At 46.4% G+C, this 14,190-nt stretch overlaps 1 protein-coding gene across 9 annotated transcripts in view; it reads right to left on the bottom strand.

The window, feature by feature from the left end:
- NAV2 (neuron navigator 2) overlaps positions 1-14,190 on the bottom strand; it is a 972,027-nt gene that overhangs the window by 180,055 nt on the left and 777,782 nt on the right. For all 9 annotated transcript variants that reach the window (XM_069623466.1, XM_069623467.1, XM_069623469.1 and 6 more), the window contains 2 exons: positions 7,879-8,173; positions 5,072-5,768 (listed from right to left, as the gene is read on the bottom strand). In XM_069623466.1, the coding sequence (XP_069479567.1) occupies positions 5,072-5,768; positions 7,879-8,173 (992 nt within the window). The remainder of the gene's footprint in view (positions 1-5,071; positions 5,769-7,878; positions 8,174-14,190) is intronic.

Genomic DNA, 14,190 nt, shown 5'->3' with positions numbered 1-14,190 from the left:
ACACCCCCTCACCCCCACATCTCAACATACACTCAAATACATTCAAACACAAACATTCATACACATCCGACACACCCCCCCACCCCCGCATCTCAACATACACTCAAAATACATTCAAACACAAACATTCATACACATCCGACACACCCCCTCACCCCCGCATCTCAACATACACTCAAATACATTCAAACACAAACATTCATACACATCCGACACACCCCCTCACCCCCGCATCTCAACATACACTCAAATACATTCAAACACAAACATTCATACACATCCGACACACCCCCTCACCCCCGCATCTCAACATATACACAAAATACATTCAAACACAAACATGCATACACACAAACATAAAGCAAAACAAACCCGACACACACAAACAGACCACTTACCGGAGACGTGCTGGAAGGCAGGCAGGCAGGTAAGCTGGAAGTCGCTGGAATCGCACTACGGCTGGCATGGTCCAAGGCTGAAATGCCTTCCGGCATCAAGCCTTATGGGCCACACCAGCCGTAGTGCTGGCCCTCCATTGGTGCAGCACACACGCATTACGTGGCTCGTAGGGGGACGTGATGAGTGTGTGTGCTGAGCCAATGAGGGCCAGTGTTTTCACCGGCCCGGAAGACAACAAAGACTTTCCTAATGGAGGGCGGCCGCGGGCCACCCTCCATTAGGAAAGTCTTTGTGCCTCGCCGGCCGGTCAAAAGGGCATGGCGGGCCGCAACTGGCCCGCGGGCCGTATGTTGTGCACCCATGGTTTACAGGGTTAGTCATATTTGTCAAAAAGCCAGATTTCCACAAGTCTCTTGTAGACAGAGTGGGATCGTTCATTTCTGATGTTGGGAGGTAGCGAGTTCCAAAGGTTGGGGGCTGTGACACAGAATCTGACGCCTCCTGATTTGGCGTGTTTAAATCTAGGAGTGACAAGAGAGGTTGCTAGATGATCGGAGTGGACGCACCTGCCGTCTGTTGGCAATGCTATTGTTCAGGTAGAGGGGGGTTTCATTGTTGATGCACCGGTGAGCCATGGACAAAGTTTTAAAGTAATTGCAGTGTTGACAGTGAGCCTTATGCCGTGTTGTGGTCAGATCGACGAAGCCCCGGTTCTGCACGAAGGACTTTATTTTGGCAGAGTTGGAGCTTAGCCAGGTTGGTGACCGACATGCCCATAAGGAGAGAATTACAGTAGTCCAATTTACTAACTATAATAGGCTCTGGCGAGCGTGAGACAGTTGCTTGAAGAAAGAAATTGTCTACTCAAGGAAAGGAGTCTGGTAGTAAGAGCTGTGGATGATGCAAGGGCATTAAAGTGCTTAGTCATGGATAGCTCTGCAAACAGGTATTCCCCAAAGGTTTTGACATGTGGAGGACCAGAATAGTAGTGCCATCAATAGGAAATTAATAGGCTGCGTCAAGGTTTTTGAGGCTGTGGGGTTAACCATGAATGAGTAGTTCTGTTTGGTCATCATTGAAGCAGAGGTTTGTGAGTGCCCAGGGCTAGCTAGCCTTTTTGGTTGTAACCCCTGAGCTTCTATCCAAGGCGACAACCAAAAGACCCAGGGCTAAAGCCCCCTCAGCGCCCTCCTCCCTGCCCCCGGCAACGCCTCTGGCGAGTGGCCATCCAGGTTTGAATAGTGCTGTACACATTGTTAATGGTAGCAATGTCATCTGTATGGTTGCCAGGGATAGGCATGGGAATGTACATGCCATTGGCAAAGTTGGTGTAGATGATACCGAGGGAGTCCAGGATGTCGATTAGGGGTTTAATGTAGGTCTTATGAAGGGTGGGTGACAGACAGGAGCCTTGGGCAGCACCTAGGGGTAGTCGGGTCGGGTCAGCAGCTGAATTATCAATATAGACTCTTGAAGTGCAATCAATGATAAATTATTTGACCCAGGGTGTCTGTGTGGAAGCGTGAGCGTAGGTGCTGGCAAAGCTAACAAGACAGAATATGTTTCTTTCAAGTGCTTTGGTTTGAAAGAGTTTATAATTGCGGTGTTCCCATTACGCACACCAGCTATGTGCACATTTAATTTGCACTTGAAAGGCAAAGTGTCAAAAAATGAGCAAAAATCAAATTATTTTAAAACATATGGCAAATTGGTATACACACGAAAAGGAGGTCTAGTTAACTGATTCAGAGGCAATGACAGTGGAGTGCATTAACTGTGAGTTGTGTAGTAGAAGATGTGTGCTTCAGAAAAAATATCACTGAACAGGAAGCTTGAGGGGAAACCGTGTGTCTAATATGACAATCTGTCCCCCAGATCTACCCGCTAGGAAACTCCCGCAATTCCACGAGACGCTGCTTCACCGCTTCTTCTCACGCTGGAAATCATCCAGACTCAAATAGCAGCACTGAAGTTATCCTGCTTCCGGGCTCCAATTACGCATCTGGAAGCTGTCGCGAGACCCTGAGAATTCTGCTAGACAGTTTGGGAAGCAGCACAAGTGGATTTCCACCATCACAACCTGGAAGTAGTTTTGTGTGCGCGGCTGTAATGTGGCCGCAGGCATTGGGAACGGAAGCGTGCTCGGGTGCAGCTGACGCCAACACGCCAAATGTTCAGGAAGCACACTCGAGCACCAGGGTGCCCCCTCGTCACCAGAAACACGTTTCCAGGTAATTCCGTGGAATGGAAGCAAAGCAGCCTGGCTGGACGCTCGCCTTAAAAACACGGCTTCAGAAACGGCTACTTTCAGAATCCCCTCTTCCATTGCGTCACGAGGAGCAATCATTTCAGCAATTTCATGAAATAATTCACAAACAGGACATACTGTTCATTTATTTCCCGTTAGTTATGGAAAATTATTCTCGATAGATACAGCAACCAACAAGACAATATAGATTTTCACACACACATAGTTTAAGGGTTTTGGAACAATGTAGGACCCCAAATTCTACCCTTGTGTTAGTTTAACCTGTGGCCAACATTTGTTCTTTGGTTGGCAACAAAACATCACTAATGGGACGACATTTTTTCACAGGGCCTTTTAGGGTATGCCACGCAGTTCTGGTACAGTGTCATCATTCTCTCTCTTATTGGACCTTCCGAAAATCGCTAAAAGCACTACTGTTTAGTGTTTAGTGTTTACTTAACCTCTGAACCCCGCATCCACTTTTTGCTTCTATAATGTGGTTTGTGATGTGTAATGCGTTTCTTACTCCAAACAGACTCAGTACTGAGTTTTTCTCCTTACAAGTAACTGGTCATGAAAAGCGCCATGATGGCCGAGGGCTTAGTGTGCTATACAAATGTAAGCATACATAAATAACACTGCTATAAGAGATGTTTTGAATGGGCGTGGCTGCATTTCCAAGTGAAACAGAGGGCTTAATAGGACGTCTGGAGCTGTAACATTACATACATGATGATACGGTGTAAAAACAAGGCAGTGGCGTAAAATGCCATTGGGTTAAGCAGGAACCCTTCACTAAAAGGTCTCACTGCCACCCTCGACTAAGGCTGACCTAAGTCACAAGCAGCCAATAGCAGATTTCAGAAGGTTTAGCCACAGCTCTACACACCGTAGTATGCTTTGGAAAAGGGAAGTGGTCTCTAGAAAGTGCAGCTGTTTTTGATAAAGGGGCTAATTTATTTTGTTTTTATCACTGAAGCCAGGAAGATGGGGAAAACGTAACATTGTAGAAAACCTATTGAAGAGCAACTTCCTTTTTTATTTGAATGGGCAGTACATTACCTTTACCTGGAAAACCTGTGTGTGACAACACCAAGATCTTCTGCGAATCATATGTTGCACAAGGTAGGGAGTGCACAATTCTGGTGCTCCAGGGCCACAAACAGTGCAAGCTTTCAGGATTTCTAACACAACTATTTATCACCCACTTCCCTCTCTCAGAGCACCTGGACATCAGGCACACTGCGCTTTGAAATACCATTTTGCTATATAGGCACATTATAAATACCCAATAAATAAAAAGCAAAATGGCAGCAACTTGCCGCATAAATCCCACTAACATAAAAAATGTGCATCCAATGAGTGCAAATCGGAAATAATGGACATGGTCAGTGGCCATCCTAACACCCACTTCGGTTTGCAGGACCGAGGGCCAGAGTTGCGCACTGCCATGGGCTAAATCATGCGCAGATCAAAGGTTCTCATTGCTTCATCCCATGCCGGTTCTTTGTAAGCGAGACTACGTGCAGCGTTCACAAGTTGAGCGCCATTAGGTTCTTTGTATTCAGGGACTTGTAGTGTTACTGTTGTCATTATAGTCAAGAGTACAACTCTCCCAGTGCCTAAAAAAACACACACAGGTGAGCACTCGTCATACACCCGACACAATGCAAACGCGCCACTCGTCAACTTAACCCATGAATGCATATCTGTAAGTAAAAGCTTGGGAGTGATGCAAAACTCTATGCTCACGGATGGCAAACTGGTCTCCTGGAGCGACGACATTTTGAAGGTACCATGGTGTTCATGCTGATGCCGCTCCATCAGGAACCTATTGTTAGCAAAAATGGAATCTTGTGTAATCTGTTACAACCATTACCCAGAATAAGGAAGAGCAGAGGCATTGCTGGAGGAGGTGAGGAGGGCTAATGGGGCTATAGCCCCAGGTCTTTTGGTTGTAGTCCAGGATAGAAGCTCAGGGGTTACAACCAAAAGGCTATAGCTAGCCCCGAATCCCACCAGTCCCGACATTCGCTTAGCCCCTGATCTTTTCCAGACCTAGCAAGAGTGCATTAAACTGGACCACTTTGAGTCAATGCAAGGTGGAACCCGCCCATCATTTTCGAATTGTTAAACTCTTGTCTTTTGGAGTCATCCATTTGGATCATGCCCGTGTCTGTTTGCTGACCGAACACAAAAGTATAATTTTCTCAAGGTGGATTTCAATGGGGCCAGTGGTTTTAAAGATTTCTCTCCACATGTCTAGGTAGATCATTTCCTTTGCTCATGTACACATTAGTTTGTACCTCAGCTGGTCCCCAGCCGAATGATCACATGGGAAAGACATTGGTGCACTGTGCATGGGATGTGTTGATGATTAATACAAACTCTCAAATGCAACAAAGAGGAATAAATTCAACGTACCTGCGTAGGGTGGGGGATGACACATCGGGGTACTTGTTCCCTTGCTGGCGAGCGCACGGAGCACCACTGGAGGAGGACTGCGATGCAGGATTGACTTTAACTGAATTACAGGATGCCACACTCTCATTATCGGACGATATCCCTTTCTCCCGATCGGTCTGGTTCATAAATCCTGGGAGAGGGCTGCCAAGTGCTACTTTGGGAGGGTCTCTGAGTTTAGGGACAGGCAGCCCGACTGACTTGCTGCTTATGTTCGAGTCTATGCTACTGGTGCTAGACCGATTTCCAGCCCCGCTTCTAGATTTACTTGGTCTGGGCAAACTGCGGTACTGGAGATTAGTCCTGGCAGTAAGTGGTATGTAGGCGTCATCCTGATTCTGTGAGCCATCCACGCTAGCCTTCCGACTTGTAGACCGACCAATAAGTCCCGTTGACTTTGGCATCTTGCCCAAGGTGGCGGATCCGCTGGTGATAATGGCACCACTGGCCGTTACAATGCTCAGGCCCCCAGCAGACCCGCCCTGCTTCTTGAATCCAAACGTGTTGCCATTTGTGGGTATTGTTCTTGATGTGCTTGAAGAAAGCTTTTTGGTTTCATCGCCGCTGCTGCGCCCTGCATCGGAGGGAGACCGTTTCACATGCATAGATTTCGGGGAGAGTCTTCCCTTTTCGGATACCTTGGCATCATCGGTTTTTCCTAGATAAGAGAGAAAAAGTGCATTCAAAGGAAGATCCACAAGTGATTGTGTAGCCAAAGGTGTGTGCATGTATGTGTAAGATGAACTAATGTAAGGGTTAACACATACAGGCATGCCAGTTGGAAAGTACAGGATTCTAGCATTTTAAAACACTGGTTGCTACAATAGACCAATTAAAAATAAACTTGAAAAGTACCAAGGAATTATACATATATGTCCTACTCAATGCATCATTTCGTTATGTGTGTTGGAGACGACAGAATGAACAAATCGTAAATTAATAGAGTTTGTGCATTAAAGGTAGTCTCAGATGGCAAACCTCCCCATGGCGAGCTGGCCTCGCTGAGTGGCCAACGGGGCAGCAAGACTTGCAGTAGAAAAGACTTGCAGGGTTCTGTCACTGCAAGCTGGACAATGTCTTTGTTGAAAGCACTGAACACAGTCAGCTCTCAAATTATGAAGTACAGCCCCTCGCACACCTTTAGGAGACCTCAGCACCGAGGTGAAGACATCACACCAATCCTCAAAGCCAAACAAACACAGCTCGCGTCACTGCTTCCATGACATTCAGCAAGCAGATCTTTAGAGGTCAAGTACTCGTACAAACTTGTGGGCTGGAGTGAGGGGACAACAGCCTGTTCTATGATGCTGACTCCGGGGGATCCGCCAGTGGCCTAGATCCCTACCCAAGACTCATGCGCGCACCCGACAACAGAGCTTAAGCTCCAGAGCCACCTCAAACTGGGACACCATCTCCCCCAGAGTTCTGGGAAACTGCGCAGGCACAGCAAACTCATTGTTATGCGAGTAAAGTAATAACATTGGGGTTCACGAAGCACACTGCAAATGTAGATAGTCACGTGAAAGGCATACTCAGCATTACTGATGGCAGATAACTGTAAACGAGACCATGAGGCTTACCCGCTTGAGTCATGGCAAAACTGCGGGTAAGGATGGCAGAACAAGGAAGAGACCAGAGCACCAATGCCCATGCCGGCAAATGTGCAGTGAAAGGAAAGGAGAGGATGCGGTAGTTAGAAAATAGTAGAGGAAATTGAGAAGAGCAGACAGAGGCAGAGAAAGGATGAGAGGAGAGAGAAGGAGACAGAGAAAGGAAGGTGAGAGGAGAGAGAGAGATAAAGAGGCAAAGAGAGAGGAGGCAGGAAGGGAGGTGGGGAAGAGGGAGCTCCAAGACCCCTACCACCGTGTGTTACGCAATTGCCCTTTTTGTTTACTTCCTGTAGGGATAGTGCATAGGCATTGCTCCTTTGCCATTTCCACTGAAACAAAACTAAGGAGACAAACTAAACAGGAAATTAGGTTTCCGTCATCTGTGGGTCCCTTGCCGGTGGCATTCCTTATGAATGCCCAAGGATGCCCATCTGCTTCAATCATAAAAGCACCAATGAAACGCCCACCAATGTCTCAACAGTGAAGTAAGGCCGCTGCCTCCCAGGATACTTCCTCCAGTCAGCCAACCAAAAATACACTGCAGTGCTAAAGGACACTGTGTGAACCAAAACCTACTCCACACCCTCAGAACACACGAAAACTGCAAAGGCAGCCACCATGCTGCAATTCAGGGACACAGAGTTTGGTGCACACTCCTCTCCACGGTTAATCACCTCTCCTTCAGAAGGAAAGTAAAAACGCAGATGTGCCAACCTTACAACTTCGTCTTCAGTTTAAAAAAAAAAAAAAACTAAGATGTTCTTTGGGTTGTTGTGCTATATAGGTCCCTCACTACGTGGATGCTGCATGCATTCCAGCACAACCCCTACAGACTTCCATAATGCTCCGTTCACCAGGCCTACACAGTCAAACATACTTTTCTATGCGCTACAATCACATCGATACACTCCTTACCAACCTGCTCTTCAAATATGCCAGTGCTTCTGTAGTTGGCAAGTCTCTACACACAAACCTGTGGGTTCAGGAATTTCATATAACTTCCAAAACACATTAAGTATCACTGTTGGCAGTGGATAATTGGTCAAAGACACCAGACTCATTAACAAAACTAAATGAAATGGGCGTCCCCATAGTTTTGAATTCTTTCAGAGGACCTTACCCTTCTGCCGAATTATAGTTTTTCTCATTACGTCTCACCTGTTCCCGCAGCCTTGAGTGCGCTGGGGCTGGCACAGGTTGATTTGGTCCTGGGTGAAGTGATTCCAACCTGAGCCGTCATGCCACGCCGCCACGAGCCAGTCTGTGCAATGACTGTGTTTTTTCTGCCCGAGACGCTCTTATCCGACTCATCCGACATATCCGAAGGATTCCGCCTCCACTTGGATCCGGACTCCATCTTCACGCCACTGTCCGAGCCGCCGTCGGATTTCTTCACTTCATCACCAGACCAGATTGAGTTGCGATCCCCCTGCAAGTGCTTCTCCGCATCCGTCTATGGAACAAAAGTAATTCATACTCCAATCACATTTATATTAAATTAAATAGCAGAAATCCTTTAACTTGCGCAAAAAGGAAAAGACCACACGAAAGCCAAAAATGTGGAGCACCAACTAAGTATGAACTATCAGTCCCCAATGATCCTTAAATAATGACATTTTTTGGTGCACTCTTCAATATTTCTACGAGTAACCACTGTTTTGCCACAAACATTGCAAGCAAAACTGGACCCCAAGTCGTGTTTCTTTGATTCTGGTTAGTCACATTGATAGGTGGCTTAAAATGTTTTAAAACAGGAGGCAGTGTTGTTGAAGGACGCTGGCTCTTGCATCCCCTTAGAGTAGACGAACACATTATATGTGTGATGCTACAGGGATGGCGTGACCGGAAAACGACACCAAGGAGCTACTCCGCACTTCTAAAAATGTAATCAAAGGCTATGAAAACTTGTTTGTGAATATTTGTACTCCCCCCTCCCACCCCAACCCCCCATCTCAGCTTCCAACAAAATAAAGACTTTGCTAAGCATGCAGGGTGGCTTATTACAAATCAGAATGGTTATTCAACACCTAGATTTGTTGGTTTTTCACTTGAGTGCAAGGTTATTTAGTACCTTGTTTTGTATACACTCGTGCCTCACCTATTTTGTGTGCTGGCGTGAACTAGCAATGTAGCTGGATGAAAATTAAAACTCAAGAGAAAGCATCATACCAGCTGCAAAGCGGGCTTTTTAAAAAAATTTTGTTAAGATCTAATTTGATTTATTACCAATAAAAAGATGGACCTAACGGGAAGGCCAGTGATGAGAGAATGGAATCGGCACGTTACCGTAAAACAGTCACAGTGGAATGGCCTTTACTCCTGAGCAAAAGTGTAGGTGGCAATACAAAAAAAGAAAGAAAAAAATAGCATTCCAAGCCCCCACCCTTGTCCTTCCAACACTAAACCACCTGTTCTACATCATTAGATACTTGTTTTTGCTTGCAGCAAAGAAAGCTGAGCCGTGCCCTGCTCTGCCCTTTGGCTAATTTCCTAAACTTGTTTTAGCAAAGTTATTTGCGGCTATTATACTGTCATGAGTGATCGGAAACTCTGAGGTTTAAACTGCCTTCGATTGGTGCATTTGCCCCGACCGCTCCTAGATTCTATATAGAGTGATTGGTGATGAGAATTATAGCAATGTTAAATGATTGGTTGTGTTGAAGCATGGTGCTGACGAAATGACTACTGATCTGCAGGTGTACAGTGAATACAACTCCTATTCAGCACGACACTACCAATAAACCATCATTGATACCATTCAAACAAGTGAAACGGACACATTCCAGTGTATTCCCATTGTGCAGGCTATACTCTCCAGGAAGGATGCGAGCTGGCACAGAGCAATCAAAACTACTGTTGCTACCAAGATGACACAATGTGCAACCAACGTTTTCTAAAAATAGGAAAGTTTAATTAAACGAATACGAACACACTAATCAAAAACACATACAGAATATAGAAACACTTTTAAAAAGCAGGCACGCTGGGTCTGAACACAAGGGTGCACAAGCAATAATTTCAGCAGTTAAATCAGTTCACAGAAGAAGTCCTTATCAAAAGGTAGCAGTCTTACTAGTCACTAGGGCCTTTAGGATGGCCGGAGCACAGAACCACTAACATATCTTGAAATACTTATTTAGGGAGTCGCCAGCGTCTAGCCAGGCTTCTAGGTGCTTTCAATGGCAATGGGTGTTGGGATGTTCTAGTCAGTGGTTTTCAATGAATCACATGCTCTTAGGTAGCTGAGGCAGCTTGAGATGTTCCAGGGACATGGTGCGGTTCTGTAGGGGTGAACGGGTTGATTCAGGTGAAGAAATCAGGCATGCAATGGTTCAAGTGGGTGTGTTGGATTATCAAAGTCCACTCCAAGAGGTCCGACGATGAGTGCAGTTCTTCAGTGGTGATCATCTCGAAAATGGTTGGCGTGTAGGCAGTTGAATGGTTGAGCCAGCAGCTCGATGGCTCAACAGCAGATCAAAAGCAGTGATTTGAAAAGGCAGCTTCAGGTGCTTGTGTAGGCTTGAAGAGCATCCCAAAGCAGTCCGGTCAGTTCAAAAATGGATCGAAGCAGGGTCCAAAGCGGTTTCTTAACTTCTGGTTGCTGGAAGACACTTGCAAGGGTCTTCAGGGGTGAGGCCAGTCATGTATTCTGCACTTCCCAGCCAGGAAGACTGTCGAGAGCACTTGAGGGTTCTGTCGCCCCAAGTGAGCAGGTTCCTGGGTACCAGTGGTCTCAGCTGCACTAGGCCTTATCCAGCCCATATGTTCCTCTGGAAGGGTTGAGGGAAAAGACTTGGCCTTTACTTGGACGTCTCTGTCCTCGCCTCTATGGCAGAGGGCTGTGTAGCAGATTATACACCCCAAAAGAGTTACATTTGTAATCCTACCGATGTCTAAATGATGCACCTGGGGTGATCTCATCCCCTTAAATAAGTATATGACATGATATGATAGGTTATTTATAACGCGATTAGTACCCAGAGGTTTCTAAGCACGGACTCGGGGTTCGAACCTGTGTTGCTCTGTGTCATCTTGCTTCTAAGGCGAGCACGTTGCCGCTGAGCTAAATGTTCTAAAGCAGATTGGTCCTCCTCTAGTCTTCTGTAAAGGCTCCAAATCCTGGCTGCTGTTTCAGAATCATCTGCATTGTGATGTAATACCCAGAGTGCTTTATCTGCAGGAAGGGGGTACAGGGATCCATGGGAGACTGAGATGGTTGTGGCTACTCTTAGCCACGCCTCATTTCATGGTTGCCTACATCAAAGTGTCTTAATTACCACCCTGGTGTGAGTTCTTTTGGCCTAGCAGAGCCTGTCCTTTGAACCACTCTCCTTTTCCCTGGAAAAAGTTTGTCACCTTCCAGGGAGAAATGAGAGGTCCAGTCTGGACCTCTCATTTCTCCCTGGAAGGTGACACCTTTCCCAGGGAAAAGGGAGGCTTTTGCTGGGGCAGGGCAGTGCAGTGGTGGTTTTGGAGCCTTCGAATGTCTAACCTAGATCGAATAGGAGGGCAACCAATATAACATCCACTAAGCGCTTGGGGATCACGCCCATGCAGAGTAGCATTTAGCAGCATGAATCTCAAAGAGAGCATTATACACACATCTCTGGGTGCTGGGCAGCATGGAAAGTGTAGAAAGACCAAAGCTGAACAAGGCTGCGCCACTCAAAGGACAATAGGACAGGACGAGCCCTGGTTCTCCAGAACCAGGGCAAAGATTTGCATTTAGCATTCCTCTACCCGAATAACTTTCAGGAGCAATCGTTCCTGCTGTTCGCCTTTGATAACATTTGATGTGTGTTGCTGTCTGTTCTGTGGCCCCATGTGTGTCACTAAACAGCACAGCAGCGCTACATACCAAAATATTTCATATAGTAAATCGTCATGCTCTGAATTATTAGACTATGATAGAAGCGGACAAGTATTGCTGAAATGCCACCAGCAGGAGGGTTTATTCTCAGATCATTGAAATACCAGGATATTCACAGAACTTCAATCACCACAGAACAGAACTACACTTTTGAGCACCAGCACACCCTTTTAGCGGCTGTTTACAGAAAGCTCGTTTGTAATTTAAAATCATGAAAGCCTTTCAAACCGCATATAAACCAAAGCCTCCGCCTATGCAAAAAAGTTTCCTAATCTCTGTAATTTTAAATCTATATTAGGAATCTGGTCCCTTGCCATGGGCACAGGAAGCAATTGTGTGCATTATCAACCGGAAAAGCACAAGCAAAGTCTAGCAAAAGTCGCCATCTGAGCGCTGTAAAGCTCTGCCCGAGACACAAACCCTGGTAGGAATTACAAGGTGCATTTTCTTCCGCTGCATGCATGTGCTCCCATGCTGGAGTAGGTGCGTGCGAGCCAGCAGGCACATCTGGAAATGGTCTCTTTCATGAAATGGATACAAAACTGTTGACTGCTGCTTTCAAAAGGTGCCAACAAACTGCTTGCTTGAAGCTCAAGACTTGCCAACAGGGTATCCGCGATAAGTCGAGTATGTTGGCGTCTAAACAGTACAGCAGAAGAGCACTGCCAAAGCCAACAGTTCTGACTTTTCGATACGCATGGGGGCGGACTTTTCCAGGCGCTGCCATAATGGTACTGCCATGAGATTGTAACAGCTGTCAAATGGTGTTAGCACCTGCACATGTTATGGCAGTGACCTTGTTGAAATGTGTGTCCTTTCAATAAATATAACACATGTGGTAATGATGAGAGCCGTGGGGAGCAGTAGCAGGAGGGAATTTGGACCATACCATGTGAGCTGCACCAATAAAATGCCTCAGCCCTATGACATCATGCCCCTTCACATCTCCAGTTTCTCTCCTTTTAGCAGACTTTTGTAGGGCTTCCCCTTTCCCTATTGGCTAAAGCCAATACTTGTTTTTGCTGCATACGAACAGATGCATGCACAGAGACTTGAGGCCTAAGGGCTTCACCACCGCAGGGTTACTGAAGCAAGGCTGCTGGCCCGAGTCCTGCAGAACTGTAATGTACAATGGAGAGTTGTGATAACGCGGATATCGTCATGTAGTGACGGGCCTATGCCCCTCGGGCGACGAGACAGGACCAGAAGAACTCCTGAACAAGCATTGGAAACGCCAACAGTTTGAGTTTCTGTGTAGGCATGGGAAAAACACTTGCCAGGTACTGCCAAATTGGTATTAACCGGCTGTTGATGGCAGCAGATGGAAAATGGTGCGTCTAATAGCACAAGCCAAAACTGTTGACTTCGCCAATGCTAGTTTTTAACAGGACTTTAGTGAAGGACGAACATAGTTGCTTATAAAGAGATTGGCTGAAGCCAGATCTGGTTAAGACATTGTTATTACACCAGTAGCACATTTACAACTCCAATTAAGTCATTACCTCACAGAAGAGACTGCTTTGAAAAACCAATGAAAGGAACTTTTAGTTCAAGGTTTGATGGTAAGGCTTGACTAAAGTGAGCTCAGAGTTCCCACGAGGAGGTGCTTTGTGTAGGGAGGGGCAGGAGCTGGGTGGGAAATGTCATAGGGATTATCATGGCCATGGGCAGTCAATGGTTGGGTAAACCACCAAACAACACCTAAAGGCTTTATGTCCCTACTCATATGCCATTTCTCCCTATCTGCACTCTAATACAATAGTTTCAGCTTATAGCCGACACTAAACCACCACCTAATAGCCCAAACTAAAATGGGATACCTGCCCTCCGTCAGGTCATGCTCGAACAGAAATACGTCAGTACACTTCATGTCTGTTCATGAACACTGAAGATGTACTGGTGAATGAGGCTATAGTTTGGTGGCGGGAGGGATAAACATGCCGGAAGGCCTAGTTGAAAGTTTTTTCTGACCTTTTTGGGTTAGTGACCAAAGGTCTATATAGTCAAAGGTCTGGAAGGCGGGTCAGTTTAGAACGGTTTTGTTATGAGCAGGATGCTGTGATCCATGACTTGCAAGCCAATGGATACATCACCTTTGAAATAAAGACCCACAGGTGTCACCACAGTTCTTATTGATATAAGACATTTATAACGCGCCTGTACACAAAAGTGTTTCTAGGCGTGACAAGAACAGGGTGGGGGGGGTAAGAGTCAGAGCGAGGACAAAACAAACTATCTTACTAGGCCTTGTGTCATTCGGATCGTGCAAGTGCAGACAATGCAATGTGTGGGGGAAGGGAGAATGGGACAGTGCTAGGGAGAGGGAAGGGGAAGTGCCATCAGGTCAGCATTGCTCAGCGGACGAGAAGCTAGGAAGCGCAGCTCTGGGTAAGTGCAAGACGGCAGGGGACTGGTAGGGATACAGTTACAATCCCTAAGTGCGCGGTAGACCCGGAGGCAATGCAGGGGAGACAGGTTATGGAGGAGCCTGGTACCCAGTGAGACTCTGGGGGTAGTCAGGCAACTGGTCAGTGCAGTGGACAGGAGGGTCAGCAGCGGAGAGAAAGAGAAAGCAAGGTCTTGAGCAGCTGCCGGAATTT

The sequence above is a fragment of the Ambystoma mexicanum genome, chromosome 11 (genome assembly GCF_040938575.1).
Source record: "Ambystoma mexicanum isolate Mex_15411 chromosome 11, UKY_AmexF1_1, whole genome shotgun sequence".
In the NCBI taxonomy this organism is placed as follows: Eukaryota; Metazoa; Chordata; class Amphibia; order Caudata; family Ambystomatidae; genus Ambystoma; species Ambystoma mexicanum.
The sequence above is the reverse complement of the archived record's forward strand: the minus strand, read 5'-3'. Positions and strand labels throughout refer to the sequence as shown.